Source organism: Parasteatoda tepidariorum, chromosome 3 (assembly GCF_982258835.1).
Source record: "Parasteatoda tepidariorum strain Cologne lab strain chromosome 3, Ptep-v5.0, whole genome shotgun sequence".
NCBI classification, from domain to species: Eukaryota; Metazoa; Arthropoda; class Arachnida; order Araneae; family Theridiidae; genus Parasteatoda; species Parasteatoda tepidariorum.
Genome location: NC_141757.1, coordinates 78550843 through 78569393, shown reverse-complemented (window position 1 = coordinate 78569393; position 18551 = coordinate 78550843). Strand labels below are relative to the sequence as shown.

At 26.4% G+C, this 18551-nt stretch overlaps 3 protein-coding genes across 5 annotated transcripts; 1 reads left to right on the top strand and 2 right to left on the bottom strand.

Moving 5' to 3' along the window:
* Positions 1-678: 678 nt before the first annotated feature.
* Positions 679-5467, bottom strand: LOC107439011 (B9 domain-containing protein 2). Of its 2 annotated transcripts, none has more exons than XM_016051465.5 (4): positions 5211-5467; positions 4678-4798; positions 2336-2461; positions 679-1313 (listed from the first exon to the last, which is right to left on the bottom strand). In XM_016051465.5, the coding sequence occupies exons 2-4, from the start codon at positions 4763-4765 to the stop codon at positions 997-999; spliced, it is 531 nt and encodes a 176-aa protein (XP_015906951.1). In that variant the 5' UTR covers positions 4766-4798; positions 5211-5467; the 3' UTR covers positions 679-996. The 2 variants fall into 2 exon arrangements, with proteins under 2 accessions (XP_015906951.1, XP_015906950.1); XM_016051464.4 differs by having other exon boundaries at positions 5310-5460.
* Positions 5468-5610: 143 nt separating this feature from the next.
* Positions 5611-10019, top strand: LOC107439012 (uncharacterized). The gene is made up of 4 exons (XM_016051466.3): positions 5611-5967; positions 6598-6708; positions 7990-8115; positions 9766-10019. The coding sequence occupies exons 1-4, from the start codon at positions 5812-5814 to the stop codon at positions 9898-9900; spliced, it is 528 nt and encodes a 175-aa protein (XP_015906952.1). The 5' UTR covers positions 5611-5811; the 3' UTR covers positions 9901-10019.
* A 388-nt stretch (positions 10020-10407) lies between these two features.
* On the bottom strand, positions 10408-18485 carry LOC107439006 (methylthioribulose-1-phosphate dehydratase). Of its 2 annotated transcripts, none has more exons than XM_087159643.1 (7): positions 18251-18485; positions 15815-15909; positions 13981-14147; positions 12069-12169; positions 11886-11981; positions 10658-10764; positions 10408-10578 (listed from the first exon to the last, which is right to left on the bottom strand). In XM_087159643.1, the coding sequence occupies exons 1-7, from the start codon at positions 18281-18283 to the stop codon at positions 10494-10496; spliced, it is 684 nt and encodes a 227-aa protein (XP_087015769.1). In that variant the 5' UTR covers positions 18284-18485; the 3' UTR covers positions 10408-10493. The 2 variants fall into 2 exon arrangements, with proteins under 2 accessions (XP_087015769.1, XP_087015768.1); XM_087159642.1 differs by having other exon boundaries at positions 15815-15921; positions 18251-18470.
* Between the last annotated feature and the right edge of the window lie 66 nt (positions 18486-18551).

Below are 18551 nucleotides of genomic sequence, written 5' to 3'. Positions count from 1 at the left end.
TAACATTTTTGTTTCATTTCTTTAAATTTTATTTCCTTACTCATATGGGTCATTACTTAAGTCAAACTTTGGTAAAATTTTTATTGCGGTACATGCTTTTATTTGTTCAGAATTACTATTTTTTTAATGATTTAAAAAATTTATTTCATAAATATGAAAGGACACATTTACCGACTAAAGAATTTTTACCATACTAATAAAATGCTGAATTGATTTCAAATTTATTCCTAATTTCACAACAATCAAGTAGCAACATCAAAATATTTTGTTGTCTTAATTGAACTATGTTATTTCTATTACAAAGTTTGACAAGCCATATTGCATTTCTGATAAGTGGGTATTGAAGCAGCACACTTTACTAATTGTATTCTATTTTTATCAAATGTACCTGTAGTGCAGAGTTTAGTTAATGAAACGCAGATGAGTAGAGCCTATGATATTATTACCATGCTATAAATAAATTGATCGACATAAACTAGCTTAGATCTCTAAAGGTTTTGAAAAAGATAGTGTATTTTTTTTTGTTGTCAAATACGGCCGATACTATTTTAATTATGTTATTTCTAAGTGCTAAATGTATCATGTAGAGAAAAATGTTAAAATATAGGTCTTCACATGTTAACATAAATAGTAGAAAAAATTTAAAGTCAAACAATGACAAGTATGATGATATATATATATATTTGCATTAGCTTTTTAACTATTTATTAATAATTTGCAGAACTTTTACAAAAGTATGAATTTTAATCTTACATCCATTCTTGACATTCACTTTTTATCTTGCTGAAAAACTATTATGTAGATCTTAAAGCAGATAAGGCACTTTAATTTTTTGCAGTTGTTAAAATTGATAAAGTTTTTATTAATGTCTCATTTTTTTAAATCATTATAATTTTGCGTAGTTTTAAAATACTATATATAGGAATATTATAAAGTCAACATAATCTGAAATCAATTTTAAAGGACTTTGAATTATTACCTATTTAAATATGATTTTTAGTTTGTTACAATTTTGTACTTATCAAAATTTCGAGTAATTACATGCAAATGTAAGTGTATAATGCCTTTTGAAGTTGTTTGAAGTCTGTATCTTTCAAGTCCTTGGTATATATTGCAAGGATTTTTAAGTTGCAAACCACCTCCAAGAAAATATTCATAGATTCTGTCACAGAAAGAAGACACAGGTTTCCATGTAACACACTGTAATTCATGAAAACCACTTGAAGTAGGTACATGGCAAAATCCATAACTAACGAACTGATCTCTACCATAGTCATCTTGATGCCACACTTGAAAGTGAAATTTTGGCCAACCTTTTTAGAAGAAAATAGTTTATATCATAAAATAATAACTGGAATGTAATGTAGTAACTGCAACTAAAAATGTAATGATAACTATAAATTTGCATTAAACAAATGTCTTATTTGAATCCAGTATTTCACCTGCACACTTCTAATATCATTACTTAGCATATTCCTTAATTCATATTTTTATAAAAATAAAATTTTTAAACTAATTATTTTTAAACATACATCTTTGAAAGAAATGAAATGCAATATGGAGTTATGAAACATTCTGAAAAAATTGCAATTAAATAAATCAATAAATGATGGAAGAGTAAATTAAGAACAAACAACATGTATTGCTAAGATTAATTTTATTTGTTATTTTGTGTTTCAAAATTATTTCATTTGAATTGGTATTACTTATGGATTTGAAAAGGATAAATAAAAATATGAGATCATGAACAAATTTCTAGGACATGTTTAATTTAGAAGAATATTTATTCTATTTATGCTTGACACTCCAAAATATAATTCTGTAATCTTATGAAAAAAAATTATAAAACATAAGCCTTGTTATTTGATTACTTATGAAATGATATAATAACATAAAAATATATATTTAAATTTTTTATCTGGTATCTTTTATTTAAAGAATAATTATTTTAAATAATAAAGAGATTCATAGAATAATATTTCTTTGTAGAATAAGAAATAAAGATTTTAAATTAATTTCGATCAAATACAGTGTAATGGATCTTCATTGCTTTGAATTCTGCTTTTGATTAAATACATTCCAGATAACTATCAAGGCAACTAACTATTCCAAATTCAGTATTTGCTATCTGAAAGTTTTCTTCCTTATTTACAATGCAATTATTTTTAATTCAACTGGGCGAAAATATTTTAATAAAAATCCAAATTTAAATTGAAATAATTCTACTTATATAATGTTTCTAATTATTATAAATTTCATTCATATAAATTGGATTAGGGAAAGTTTAAGTTCTGAAATACAAATAATTTTACTTAATGATTTAGTTAAAATTTACCTTGAATCCCTTTTGTAGCATAGTGAACATCAACTGGATGACACCAATAACACATTTCATTACTTAAAGGATCGTCAAGCTGTGTTTGTCCTCCATTTAAACCTTCGATAATTTTCCAGTTTCCACCTTTTCAAGATAAACATATAAATAAAAATTTAGAATTAGTATCATTCCATACAAATGAATTTCTTTCAGGTAGTGACAATAAGAAAAAAATGTGTCAGAAAAAACTAATTTTTTGTCATAAGATAAAGGTACTAAAGAAAAATCTAGCAATCATGTTTAATATTAAAAAAAAATCTTATTAAAATGGGGGGAATGATAATGTGAATAATAATTTTAGTTGTAAGCATGTTTAAAATAATAATCTTAATGAATAAATTTAAGTATCTATCAGTCCTTAACTACTTTAAAAAATAACAAAGTGAAACAAAAATATGTTTCTAACCAGTTCATTAAAATCAATCTAGTTATTTTCTCTCGGGGGAGGAAATGAGAAAATAATATTGTTTGCTTTTGAAGTTTATACCCATAAATGAAATTAGAATGATAATATATATTCTTAAACTATCCCATAAAAGATAATTAGAACATTTATTAGTACATTTATGGAAAATAAAATGCCACTCTCTCACAATGAGGGAATGATAAAATAAACAATAATTGCTTCTAAAGTTTATTACCATAAATAAAATTAAAACACTTATTAATACATTTTTAGAAAATAAATTAACAATATAAATGAAGTGTCATCGTAACACTTATCGAATATGCTTATTCAAAATCTTTTTATATACTGAATAACTTCTCCCACTTTACTGAAATTTGTTTGGCAGTTTTATCAAAACATGTTTTTAGAACACTGTGCACTGTTTCCACCTAAACAATAATGCCACAGATCTGAATCATTAAATCAGAATCTGAAATATTCTGAATTATAAGTTTAAAACTTTATTGCTGCATAAAAGAATAAATTTAAAGACTAAAAAATTAACTTAATACATAGAAACAACACTACAAGTGCTTATTTTAAGAAATATTTTCTAACACATAGAAAAAGAAATATAGAAGTTCATGGACACTAGCAAACCTAATATAAGAGTTGCCAATTTTGAGGGATATCAGAGTTCCCTCCTTGTTGGACAACATTACATTACAGTTCTTCAGAATTAAACTTCATTTCTTTATAGTGTTGTAAAAAGAGAATATGATTGGAATGCACAAAAAGTTTAATCCTACTACAGTTCTCAAAAAAGATTAAATTATTTTTATTAATTTGACTACTCAAATAATTTTAAAAAACTCTAGATAACAAGCTCATTTGGAACCATAATAAGTTATAATAAATGTTTCCTGCAAAAGGAGTAACAAAACTAATTTTACGTTAAAATATAATGGGCTAAAAATGCAGTCAAAACTTAGCACCTTAAATTTATTTTCTTGTCAAACACTGATAATAAGGGAACCAAACAAACATCATTTAGTAAATTTATTTTATTTTTTACAGAATCCTTTCTAAGAACAAAAACATTAATATGAAGATAGTTGTAATTATAACGTGAACATATATATTATCAGAAAAGTATAATACTTTTTAATAGTCTAGTGGGGGTGAAATCAAGATTTTCTTAGAGAAGGCTCTAAAAGTAAACTCTGCATTAAATTAATTTTAATGTAACTTTTGACCCATTTATATAGATTGTTCTATTTGACAATACCTAACAGCATTGTACATTAAATATAAAGCATAACTATGCTATTGTAGTAATTGTTTTATCATAGCAATGTTATAAAAACTATATTTTTTAATCCCATTTTACCCCCTGGGGTAATATGTCAACACAAAATACATCATATGTATATGATGTACTAATTGTAAAGTTAAAAATATTGACATACACATTCAGCAGAGTATGGGATTTTAATTTATGATATCTATACAATACAATGTAAGATACAAATGCCATACGAATGAAAATTGAAGAGAAAAAGCATAATATATATACCAATGAATTTTACAAAATGAAGAATTGCACTAAATTTTAATAATTAAAGCAAGGAATTTGTGATTGTTATTATCTAATTGATTCTAGGAAACAATTATTAAAAACTAATCAGCTTAATTTAAATATATTATATGCATTAAATATAAACAAAATAGTTTATTAACTAGGAACTTGTGAACAATTTCTAAAGGTAAAAAAAAAGTATCTGACGCTAAAGAATACACCCCTTTATCCCACGGGTCCACAATCTCCCATCCGTGGTCGGCCTCTAATAATTCATTTCTTCAGCATTATAAAATAAATTAATCCTAATGAAAAGAAGAAGAAAAATATTACCTGAGTTCAAACCCCATTTGCAAAATAAATTATTTTCCTGAAATTCTGAAGCTCCTAGGATCTGTCCAATTATATGTACTTCACACATTTTCCCAAAGAAACTTTTTCTACATCCTCTAGTCTTTTTAAACAAAGAAAAAAAAAGAATAAATACTTATCAGTATTATTTCACTATCACATTAGCCTGTAGTTTTATCAGAAACAAAATCAAATTTTATTTTCTCATAGCAAATTTTGCAATATAGTAACTTTAAGGTACTTGTTAAGCATGAAGAAACATACTTTGAATTAAGAATGGCGGCATTCTAAAATCAGATCATAAATCAAATGAGCTTTTAATTTTGAAACAGTAACACAAGTTACTTTGTAGGAAAGTACATTTAAGATATATATCAGTAACATGTATGTATTTATTAATCGGTATTAGCAACGTTTTAGTAACTAAAACATCATACTAAACGATATTTTGTTTTGGTTTAATATGTTTTAATAATTGCGTATATAATTTGTTTAATTAATTATATGATTCTTACATTCAATAACAAAGACTACAAATATTAGCTTCAGATAAAAGTTTTATATTTATTCGCCTCAAACTTATACAATTTTGCATTTCAATGCAATTTCTTTACCGGTATCTGTTCCCACGATCATATAAACAAGAGTAGATAATTGAGTTGAACAGATTTGTATTAAATGTTTCAAAAATAATTTACATTAGCGTTAAACAAGATGTTAAAATTTGGTAAACATTGCCTTTTGTTATTTCTACAGTCAGTAACCATGGAAACGAGATAGTATCGAAAACGTCGTAAAAGTTGATTTTTCTAATTCATTTAAACTCTATGACATTTTATAACTGTACCAGCTGTAGAGTTTCAGAACGAAACTGTAAAAACTGTAATAACTGGATTGATGTTACAGAGTTTTTCTACCACAAGCCGTTCACTGTAATTGTGCTTCTTTTTTCTTGTTTTTCCAAGACAAAACATATTAAAAGTGTACTTGATCGGTAAATGGACGATAAGAAAACATCAGAGGCATAGTGGTCTGCTTGATTGTTTTTTGCAAGACGTCTGCCATCTTAACCCCCTTTTGTTTTAAAGACTTATTCAATCCACCTATTATATCATAATGAGTAAAAACGTTGAAATAAAAGCTAAAATATCTGATATCAAAACTTTTTTGCAGTTAGCATCGTCAATAGCTGATGGGCCTGCCCAGATCTTGGAACAAGTGGACACTTATTTTAAAGTGGATAACGGACGCTTGAAACTCAGACGTATACAGGTTTTAAACTTATTATTTCTGAATGTTCTACTTAGTTCCTACAATAATATTTTTCAGAGAGTGTAACAGGCCGTAACTCTGAATCTCTGTTCGTTATATGAGAGAATAACTGACATCTCAAATGTGTTTTGTAATTCACGAGCTGTACATAAGTTAGATAGTAATTATTTTAGCTAAATAAATAAATCCCACCCAGTTGGATAACTTAAGTATTTTGAGATTGAAATGATTAACACTAAGCGATTTTAATCTATTTTGATTTGCCTATTATTGTTTCTATGTCACATTTCAAAATTTTTTAATAAATTTTATGGTTATTAAAAATTCTCTTTGTGTTACTTTAATTTGTTGGAAGAAGGATCGTTTTCAGGATTTTTCTTCTAAATGATGGTCTTTCAAAATTGTTCTTCAACTTTTTCTCCTTAAAATTAAACTAAAGTGCGAGTAATCATCAATTAAAATTGCAACAATTGAGTGACAGTTATACATTTTCAATTTGTTTGTCTAATAAATAATAAATTGTTTTTATATATCTCATCACAATGTATTTTTATTTTCTTCATGTATACCTTACATAATTTAATTATTAATTAGAATATATCATTAATTAGAAGACTATTTTCAAAACAGGGTGAAGATGCAGAGTTAATTTTTTATGATCGACCGGACACTGAAGGACCAAAACTGTCAAACTATTCTAAACAAGAATTTAAAAACTCCGAAGAAGTTAAAGGGTTGTTAGTAAGTATGAAATAATTTCTTTGTTGTAAAAATCTTACTGTGACTCTTTCTAATCTTAAGGTCTTTAATTACCATGTTATGATGCCTGCACTTTACATTATTTTAAATTAATATTAGATTATCATTTTATGTATGAAACGTTTTTACCAGTATTAAGTTGCATATTATTTTATGAAGAAAAATAAGGTGGGCTCTTATTAATTTAAACATGGATAATGCAAGTACAGTCTATTTCATTTATAACAAGCCCTGAATCAATGAGCACCTGGATTTACTGAAGAAATTATAAATACTTGGTTGGCAGAATGTTAAGTTTATTGAAGAATTTTAACAAACATTTTAACAAGCAGTCTGCGGCTTGCTCATTAAACCTCAACCTGGATACTCACTAAAGTCGGGTCAAAAGCTAATGCTCACTAAAGCTAGGTTAAACTCATTATACCTTGCTTTAGTGAGCATTTTTTAAATTTTTTTTTATATGATTTATAAAATTTGTACTTGATTCCTCAGCTAATTGGAAAAATTCCTTTTTGATGTTTTTCGAGTCTATAGTTCCAAAATGTTTTCATGTTTTTCGGGTTGAGGGGACAAGACTGACCACCCTTCTAAAAATGCTTAGGGAGAACACTGATATTTATTAATAATTGAAGTTATCACATTTAACATGTAGCTGAAGAAGGAGGTTGTTGGCAGTAAACTGCTTGTCTTATGCTGACATATTTAGTACAAGTATATTTTAATTTGGTTTGAAATTATGCTTTTGTAAAATTTTATAAAACTTATGTGTTAGATACAGAAGAAATTATCAGTTCATCTTAAATGCATATTCCCTACCACTTTTTTCAAAAGGTTACTTTTTACATCACAACGAACAGTGCAAATGCAATGACATCAAGGAATGGTTTAAGTTTTTAAATACTCTAATTTAGTATAGGGGAACCTCGCAATATTTATGGTTGTTTGAACATTTATTTTTATTAATTCAAATTTTGAGATCAAAGAATAATAAATAAATAAAAGGTAGCTCTGTAAATGGGTTTGTTGTTAAACAGCTCTTAATTGTGTAGCTAGCGAATAAGTTTTTATTTATTTTCATGTTACAGATATAAATGTGTTTTTCATTAAACATCTCCTTATTGTGCAGTAAACAAATGCAAATAACTTTTTTTTATTCATTTTCATGTTATGAAATATACATGGTAGATTTCTATATTATATAAAATATGTAGTTTAATTAGTTTAACTAAATATTTCTGTTTATGATAATTATCTACTTTATAGGATGTATTAACTTCATCTTTAGGAGTTCTTGGAGAAGTAAGAAAAACTAGACACTTACTAATGAGTGGACAAACGAGAATTCATGTAGATAATGTACAAAATTTAGGATGTTTCATGGAATTAGAAGTAAAAATTTTCTTTTGCTTATTCAATCATTTAAATTTACATAAATTTAAAACACTTATCTAGGTTTATATATTTATTTGAGTTGCATGCTATTTTGATTTTTTCTTTTTAATATAGACAGTTTTAAAATTACATGCCTAGTTCAAATTATTTAAATGTTTATTTATTTTAAATATATTTATATCTGGTAGTTTTCAAAAGCATATACAAAGCTCTTACATGTTCCATGCTCTCATTTTTATATTTCATAACTAATTTATTTTAATACAAGTTTCTCTCATGCTCAAAATCAAAAAAAAATTTAAAAAATGTAAATGAAAGAAATAGTAAGTGTTAATAGTACATTCCTTTAAAAGAAAATTAAAATAAAAAAAATATTTCCCTTTTTGTTTTCTTCCTACAAAAACCCTTTATGACCATGTACTGTAGTACTAAAATATGCAGTCTTTTATTAATATTGCTCACTTAGTGAGCTTGCAATATGCAGTCTTTTATTAATATTGCTCACTTAGTGAGTTAATGAAGGCAGTTTTAATGTTCCTGCCATTTTCTATTATTAATTCATGTAAAGAGTAAAGCTTTGTAAATGGTATTCATCAAATAATGTGAATTTTTTCTTCTTCAAATAATTGTTGCTGTATTGCTTTTTACATTAACAATTTTATGTCTTAGCTCTAAAGGTGGTAATGATAATTTTAATTAATTTATTTATTTTTTAAATTACCACAAATAGTACACTTTTTTAATTTAGGATGATTTAACATTAAAAAAAATGAGTCACATCTAAATATTCAGTCCAGGGTGCGTACAGACTCCTTATACTCCTTGGAAATAAAAAAGTCTCCAAGGAGTACTTGGAACTACTTAGATAAGAAAAAAAATTGAATTGCAAGAGTTAGAAGAAGAAAAATAACAGCAAATAATTTTAATTTTACATGTTACAAGCAAACTTAATAATTTACTGTGATTTTTTTTGTTGTTGTATAAAATGCCTTAGATTTTTTTATGTATTCAAATTTAAAAATATAAGATTGGTAGGTTTTTATCTTGATCTTTAACATCTGTACTTTAACAAGATTTATTAAAATATTTGAAACTGGAAAATGTATTTGTGTGTAAAAGTGATAACTTTATTTATTTTTCTTGGTAAAGTTTGACAAAGTTAAAATTTATTTCAAAAGGGCTAGAAAAATACATGCAAACTATACATTTTTGCGAGTTCCTTATAATAACTGCTTTTTAATTTTAAAAAAAAACTGTCTAGTTATCTTTTACACAAAGTTTTTTAATTTTTGATAAGTCCTAAAATTTTGGACTCCTTGGGTTTCTTCTGTTCTCTGTATGAACCTTAATATTCACTGAAACATTTATTAAGCAAAACACTATTCAGGGCATTAATTTGACTAACTTAATAATCAACATGATCTCAGAATAAACCTGTACAATGAGATAAGTGAGTTTTAATCATATTATTTAAGCCATTTCTTTTCTCTCGCAAAATTGCCCTTTAATTGACGTTAAATATAGCTTAATGTTGACTTGAGCAGTTAAATTTTCACAAATATCAGTAATATAAAAAATTATCACTGTACACAATTAGTTGTGCATCTTTTGTAGTCAATTTAATCTTCTTTTTTTTTTAAATTTTAGGTGGTATTAAAGGAAAATGAAACATTAAATTATGGAAAACAAATTGCAGATGAACTAATGGCTAAATTAAATGTTAATCAAGAAGATCTTATTTCTGGTTCTTATTTGAATTTGTTAACTAAGCCATCAAATTAAAAGATATTTCTTGTACTATAATTTTTGACTGTTATTTTGATGTAATTTTTCTTCATGCATCAAACCTTATCATTTGTACAACATAATAATATTAAAAAGATTTATTTTTTTAAAAATTTTATCTGCCTTTTCATTGTTTAAATTAAATCAAAGAAGTAAGCACTTTTAATTCGGTTTATTTTTTCTCTGTTTTTATCATGTAATCATATTGTATTGTTATATTGTAGTTATATGTTTTTATAAGTATCAGTTAATGCAGTTTGCTCTTTCCCCTTAGTGGAATCTGGTGTAATATTGTTATTCAGTATAATTTAAAATTAAAAATAGTTACTGCCACAAAAATTTTAACTAATACTTTTTTATTTGTAAAATAACTTTATTTTTATTTTAATATTATATGTTCATTAATTTAATTCTAGAGGAACAGCATTGTGTCTTAGATTCCAATATTCTTCTTCTTTGGTCTTTTTATATATAAAAAAAATATGTATGTAGATGGAAAGAAAATTTTTTAAAAGAATTTTTATTTTATTGCGGTGAAAAGATAAATGCTCTAAATGCATACACATATAAATTTGAAAAGATATAAATTTTCATTCATTTGGATTTTTAGTCGGATCCAGTCCTAAGAGCTTCATTTGTACTGCTACTTCAAACAAGTAATCATAACATTCAGCCCTGTAAAAAAAAATTTGAGATTAATAAACTGTTTAAAATTTTTAAAAAAATGGTTGATAGAAACATAAATAAAAGTTACATTGTTTTAGCTTTTTGCCAAGTATCTCCCCAAACATAAACTCCATGCCTGCGTACAAGAACCGCACAGGCATCAGGATAAGCTTCCATAGCAGCAGCCATTCTGTCCTACAATTGTATTTGAATATCAAATTGATTTACCAAAGTTTTAATAACATTCATAAATTCCAACTATTTTATCCAACTAATTAAAATATATATTCGTTATATTTGATGCTCTATGTGTAAAAGTCACCCAACAACCTGGTTCTTAAATTACTATAAAAATATAATATTTGATAATTTTGGCTACATTAATAGATGCTTGAAATCATTTTTTCTAGCATAGATTTAATCACAAATGTATTGAGACTAAATACAAATTATATATATATATACTATTTTATTATGTTATGGAAATTGGTATTCAATAAAACATTACTACTTGAAATTAAAGCATAGAATTATCAACAATTTACAAAATATTTAAAAGAATTTTAACCGTGTAAAGAAATAATAAATATAATATTGGTACATAATTTTATAAATATAAAAAATTATGAATTATCAACTGTATATCATACAAATCCATAAACGTGTATGTTGTCTAGCTTTTGAAACATTAACTATGGTGGTTATTCTATAATTTGAATTCTATTGGCTGATATAGAAAAATAATTACAAAAATGTAAAAAGGGATAATGTTTCAATTAAAAAAGTGTATAAATATTAAATTAATTATTAATGTAATATTTGATGACTAATATTTACAGTTAGTTTACATCCCACACAACTGTGGCTTTATTTCATAGGAATTCTTTAATAAGTTGTATAATAAGTTTCATAGGAATTCCATAATAACTTTAATAATAATATTTAATTCTTTAATAAATATTCTAAGTACAATTATTATTTGTATAGAATTTAAAATGTCATTTAACACTGAGGAGTGGGATTATGACATTCAATTCTGGGAAACAAAAAAAAAGTAAACAAACTAAATTTTTGACAATGAGAGGAAATTGTTGAAAGTGAAAAATCATCACAAAGCATAATGCTTCGCGATGATTTATTTCAAGTGTTCCAGTTCATCTTCCTAAAATAAATGACAACTTTGTCTTGTTGGGTGCCTGTTTCAAAGTTAATTATGACTGACTACATAATAAATAAAGAATAGAAATTATCACATACTGATTACCTAATACATTATCACATACTGATTACCTAAAATTACCTAATCACATATTTACCTTGAGATCTTTTTCAAATGGAGTATTCTCAATTATTGGCACTATCAACTTGTCATCATACCTATATTTTGTGCCTGATGATCCTTTTTGTATACCCTGCAAAAAATTACTTTATAAAGCTCACTCATAGAAGCATTGTAGTTGGAATTAATTTATTTACTACATTTGTTATGTGTGTTTTACCTTTATCATTTCTTGATAGGTAATGACAAATTCAGATTTTGGATAAGCCAAAGTTGCTAACACTGCTGATTTTGAATGTGAATGTATAACTGCTCCTGCATCTAAAAATAAATATTTAAAGATGAACAGTGTTTTAAACATAAGAAAGTTACAGTTATAGAACATGCCAATATATATATAAGGGAGTGTCGGGTACCTCCGCCCACTGTCAATTTCATATGTATAGAATGTTTTTTCAAGTCAATGGGCCATCGGACATTAATTGTTATGTTAAAAAAAGATTATTTTCAAAGTTTCAAGTATTTATGCAGCTGGTAACATGGTAAACAATAGTTATGAAAATATGTTGAATACAGTAGTCAAATTTTTTAAATTTCCATTTTTTTAAGTTAAACTATTCTTTTTTTTTTTGGTTTATTCTTTTTGCATTATTTAATTAGATGATAAAACAATAGAAGCATACAAAAATATTGATTATTACTCAATATTATACAGAAATATAAGCAATACTCCTTAAGTGCGCGGGGCTACCCAACTCTCCCCTATGTGTATGTGTCTGTGTGTTTTGTAATATGAAATTGAAAATTACAGGCTCCAGACTTGATAATTTATGCTTAACCTATGTTATAAATGAGTATTTCTTTGGATAAAAAAGAACAACAGAAAAAGAATTGCAATGAAATTTTATTTTAAAAATAAATTATTACTTTTCGAAAACTATTTCATCAATTAATGTTTAATATTAAAATAGAAGGGAAAAAAAAAGACAACTTTTTCATGAACAAAAGAAATTGATTTTTTTTTTTAATTAAAAAAAATCCTTACTATATTTGTACTTAAACCTTAGTTTTAAACAACATTTTGACATAAATGAATTTTGAGTTTTTTTTAGGTTTAAAGACAAAATAATGAACTTAAACATGTTATTTTCGATTCAAAACTAGACGCACTGATTCTTTAAAATTTGACTTTATTTTTGCTGTCCAAAATATTTGGGACCTTAATCCCCTGTGCCTTGAAATCTAGAACCCTGTATGGATTTTTCGCATAAAAGTATATACTTCTACTCCTTTAATACTTCTTTTTTCAGAGATAAGGATTGTGTTTCATTTATTTAGTTTTATTGTTTAGAGCTATAGCATTTTCAGTGATGAAAAATATGACCAAATATTTGTAGAATGGGAAATCTGAAAGTAATTTTAAAAGACATTTTAAGTACTTTCTTTTACTTTGTGATTATCTTGAGCCGTTTATCAATTGAAGAAAAAAGTGGGTGCAATAATTACACATGGAAAAAGTGAACCTTCTTTTCTTTCTATGAGCTTTTCGGCTTTCTTACGGCAATAATTCTTCATAAGAAAATTAAAGAAAACAATTTTGGTAATATAGCTTACAAAAGATTCAATTAAACTTTTAAACTATGAAAACTTTTACTATAGCAACAATATTTACTTTAACTTTGAATATAACAAAATAAATTATGTCTGCAATGTTTGACTCTTATTGGTTAGCATACAATTATAAATATAATTATACCCACCAAGAAAAATATATCAGTTGTAATTATCTTTTCTTCCTAAATAAGTTAAATTTAGTTTATTCCATGGTTTATAAAAGCAGGGAATTAAAATGTTTAACTGTCATTTTAAGTTGTAAGAGCATAATAACAATGGAAGAATTGGATGGTACCTTTCAAACAATTATTTTTTCATTAATTTATATATTTCATTTGAATAATAAGCATGAAGGACTTTAAGCCTACCATCTTGAGTTTAATGTACAGTAAAACTGCCTAAAAAAAACTAATGTATGTCTTCTGAAAAAAAATTTACTTAAAAAACGGTTTTACTTTCATACTTAGTTTCACTTTCAAAGTGTTATTGAAGATATGTAGGCTATCTTGCATACTTACTCCTTAATCGATAAGCATTCATAAACAAGGGTGTACATTCGCTAATTTTTAGTTTCTTCTCTGGATCTGGGGACTTAGTGACACATCCTTCTAGATCAGTTACAAATATATCACTTGGTTGAATACGTTCTTTCTGAACACCAGATGGAGCAATGAAAATTTCTTCCCTAGATGTAGAATTATTATTATTTTTTTTAGTTTTGAAATTACATTTGGCTAAATTTAGAGTTACTGATATGGATATAGAGTTTATTCTCATAGAAAAATTAAAAAGTAAGCTAATAAAATTGAACAGAACTATTTCATATTGATTAATCATAAAAAACATATTATTACTGTACTTATATTAGTATATTGGTAGTTATTATCAACACAATTAAGCACAATTGACATCAATAATAATTCGAATTCTTTTTTACGTTCCTCCAAAATGGAATAGTAAAAAATCACATTCAGTTTTAAAATCTATATTTTTATATAATAATGCAGTAGTATATAACAATTACATAAATTTTTTTGGGTCGGGATAGCCTGGTTGATAGGGCAGTGGGGCCCATGTCCAAGAGGTCGTAAGTTCGATCCCTGCCGGCCGAAGACTCCGAGTGTAGTAAATGGAGAATGGTGTATGTTAAATCTTTCAGGTCACAAAGTCCTCCATGTCCCTATAACAAATCGATACCTTTGGGGCTATGGAATAGAAGATTGATCGTTCTCTGGTTCAGGTCAAAATTACAATCATGTGGATGTACGAATGTGTCCATTCTCTAAACGGGCAGTGAGATGTGTGTGGCTGAAGTTTTATTCTTGGCCATAGTTGCTACCACTGAAAAAAAAACGCACCCTCTGCCTTAAAGTCGCTTGGTTTCACCAAGTGGGTTTCCTGGTATGGGCAAGCAGCATTAGAAACAACAGCTAAACTTCAGTTCAATTAACCATGAAATATATGAGAATTTACATCTCTTAGTTTTAATCTATAGAACAGTTGAGTGAAATGGTATTTTATAACTTTTTTAATTTATTTCACTTTAGGATTTTCTATAGTTCTTTTGATAATCATATTGGATCTTTTGCAATTTTACCCAAAATTTAAATTAAGGTTGGTTGATTTTAAATATTTTTATATCATGAAGAAATTACTAATATCACTCAGTATGCTTACTCAAAAGAAAAGAATGTATGTTTAAGTTAATATGTTTGTCACCCAAATCTCGGTGGCCTGCAAAGAGGATAGAGATCAGTCAAAGGAGAGAAGTTAACTGATGACTAATAAAAATAAAGCTTTAACTCTATTTCTCTAACAAATATTCTGCTCAAGGAAAATATTTTATAAAAATAAATCTCCCTTCTTAAAAAAAAAAAAAAAAAAAACTGTAAGGACCATCGAAGCTACTTTTTTAGGCATACAGGGTAACATTTTGGATTACAATTCAAAAATTATAAGACTTAAAATATCTGAAATCACGAAAGTGTGTAGAAAAATGTGCAAAGATTACGTTGGGGGAAAAAAGTAACATTCAATAATAAGTTTGAGAATTATTCACTATTAAACTTGTAGGAAAAAGTACCATGCATGCAACTATGGAGTTTAAATTTGGCATCCAGAAAAGGGTGTATTTGTTTATGAACTTAGCAATCCCTATTTCTAATCCAGAAGTTTGCCCCAGGCATCCACACACATCTGCACACTACTGCAAAATCTTAATAATGTAAACAAACAAGATCTTAATAATGATCATAATAATTTGCAAGATCTAATAATACAACATCTTAATGTAAACTACAAACTGATACTGTTTTGCCTTTGTTAATTTTTTAAAATTCTTGCTATAATTACCCATGCTTAATGCTTATTCCTCCACCAGTACCAGTTACCCAGCCAAGATTATAAAACTGTTTACAAAGTTCTGGAATGAGGTGATTTGGATGTTCCTGAAAATAAAACTAATGTAATATAATGAAATTATTTTAATTAAAAGTTATAATTTCAAAGTGGGGGAGGAGTAATAAACAAAATTAAATATTTCTTTTTCTTTATTTGGAACATTCATAACTATTTTAGGGACACTTCTGCATTAACGCAAAGTTAATTAGATGATCAAGATACCTGAGCTTTATTATATTTCACAAATTACAGTTGAACCCCGTTATAAATGAACTAGGAATATAGCGAATACTCAGTTGTAGTGGTCTTTTCTGAATTCCCATTTAACTAACTTAATTTTATACGCCTATGGTGAGTAGCTGAAAAATTGATAGTTCGTTTATAGTGGACTCCAATTACATTACCTCAGTTTTTTTTTATTTTACATTATAATACATGTGCAAGAGTTGCAGCATTTTTTTACATTGTGTTAAATCTCACTCTAGCATGCCTTTTACTTTTAAACTAGGACATAAATTTTTTTTTAAGCCTCATTAAATTTTGGCACAGAAATAAAACTAGCATTAAATATTCTGAATTTTTTCTTATTAATTGTCAATACAAAAATTGGTGAAACTGTACTTTAAAATCCTAACCCACTAATTACTTCCATAGAATCAATAGAATGTAAACATTAACTATTTTCTTTTTAATACTTTATTTATTATCTATTTAATCAGTTAATAATTTTAAAACAAATTATATACCTATAGTAATCACTATCTCCAACGATATTATTTATATATGCTAAAAAGTAATTTTTTTTAAAGAAATTGGATATAGTAAACCTATTTCTAGGTCAGTGGGCAGTTCTCTATAATGGGGTTCAACTGTATTTAAAACATCCAATTTTCAATGAATTATATCATATGGGTATTATACTTTGGTACAAAAGAGTGAAATTGATATAACCAGATGCCAGTTACATGACAAGTATAATTGTGTTTGCTTTTGTTACATTCTAACAGTCAATTTCACTCAAGTTTGTATCGAAATTTCTCCAAAGGATCATTGTTTTGCCCTAAAATAAAACCTGATTCTGTGAAGGAGTGGGCTCTAATTGGTAGAAATCGTTTAGAGGTTCTAATTGGTAGAAAAAATATTTGTAATAAAATAATGATATACAAAATAAAAACTACATTTAATCAATATTAAAACAGAATGATAGTCAAACAAATAGATAGTGAATGATGTAGGATTATTAAATATATATGAGCTAGATAATTTTAATTTATACCAGTAGTTCATATTGTGAATAATAATAAACAGAATTATTTAATAATATTGATTAACAATAGGATTCATAAAGTGCATGCAATTTAAATTCAATAGCTTTCTATAGACATTGAAATTTGAGCCCCATCAAAATAAATTTCTTGCAATAAAACTGATTTTGCTTCACTGTTAGTTTATGTCTGCTCCTCTAATTGAAGATTAAATCTTAAGTTACCTAGTTTTCGCAGTCATTTTTATGTCATTTAAATTCATAAAAATTTGAAAAGAATACTGAAATCTGAGAAAAAACTTTTTTAAATTAAATCTTAGATCTTATTAAGAGAATGTATTTCCCAAATACAAATAAATATAATTGAAATATTCTTTGCCTTTATGGCTGCAAAGATGTTTTTTTTTTTCCTTGCTAAATCATAAAATATGAATTTCTGAATAAGGGGCCGTTCAAAAAGTACGTACATCCCGAAGGGGGGGAGGGGATTCGCTATTTTGTACGGTTTTGTACGATGGGGAGGGGGGGGTGGTATTATACAAAGTACGTACACTATAAGCATACACCAAATTTAAATTTGACTTTTTCCTACACACTCCTTAAATGAATATTTAATTTTATTTAAAACAGAATTATTTTAATTTTTATGAAAAAGGGGGGTAGACTAATAAAATGTACGTACTCTAAGGGGGGGGAGTAAGACCTTATGTACGGTAATGTACGAAGGGGGGGGTTTAAAATTTCTCCATTTTTGTGTATGTACTTTTTGAACGGCCCCTAAAACAAATATGGTTAGCATTACGAAAATAAATATATAATATTTTTAAGAATTTATAAGCTTATTAGAAAAAAGAAATAATAGATGCAAAAAAAAATTTAAAAAAATGCGATTTTTATTGTCAATAATTTTAAGTATTAATCTAATCAATAATTTTAAGTATTAATCTAAATTAACTTTAAAATTTATATTGTAATAAATTGCATTGTGATCAAAATAAAGCAAAGAAAAGTGCTCTCTTTCTCTACTTAATTATAACAGCAACAACGAGATTTGAAAATTATAAAGGAAATGATTGAAAATAAACATTTATGATAAATCAGCAAAATTAATAATTTTAACTTACACTTTTTATTTCAGATGAATTAGTTAGCGCCATTACGGTTAAGTAAGATAATATGATAAAGATATGCGAAAAGAATGTGCACAAGTTTAAACCCAATTTGATGACCTTTACCGTATTATCACATTTAAGTAAGTGGATTAGTGAAATAAACTGATAAAGGTAATCAGTTTTTAATCATAAAACCCGTATATTACATTGTCGTCTGCTTTTGTTTACATATATGTTGTTGCCACTCTACAACTCAAACTAATTCCCGTATATTTTTTTATATTTCATATATCCTTCTTTCTTAGATATGGCA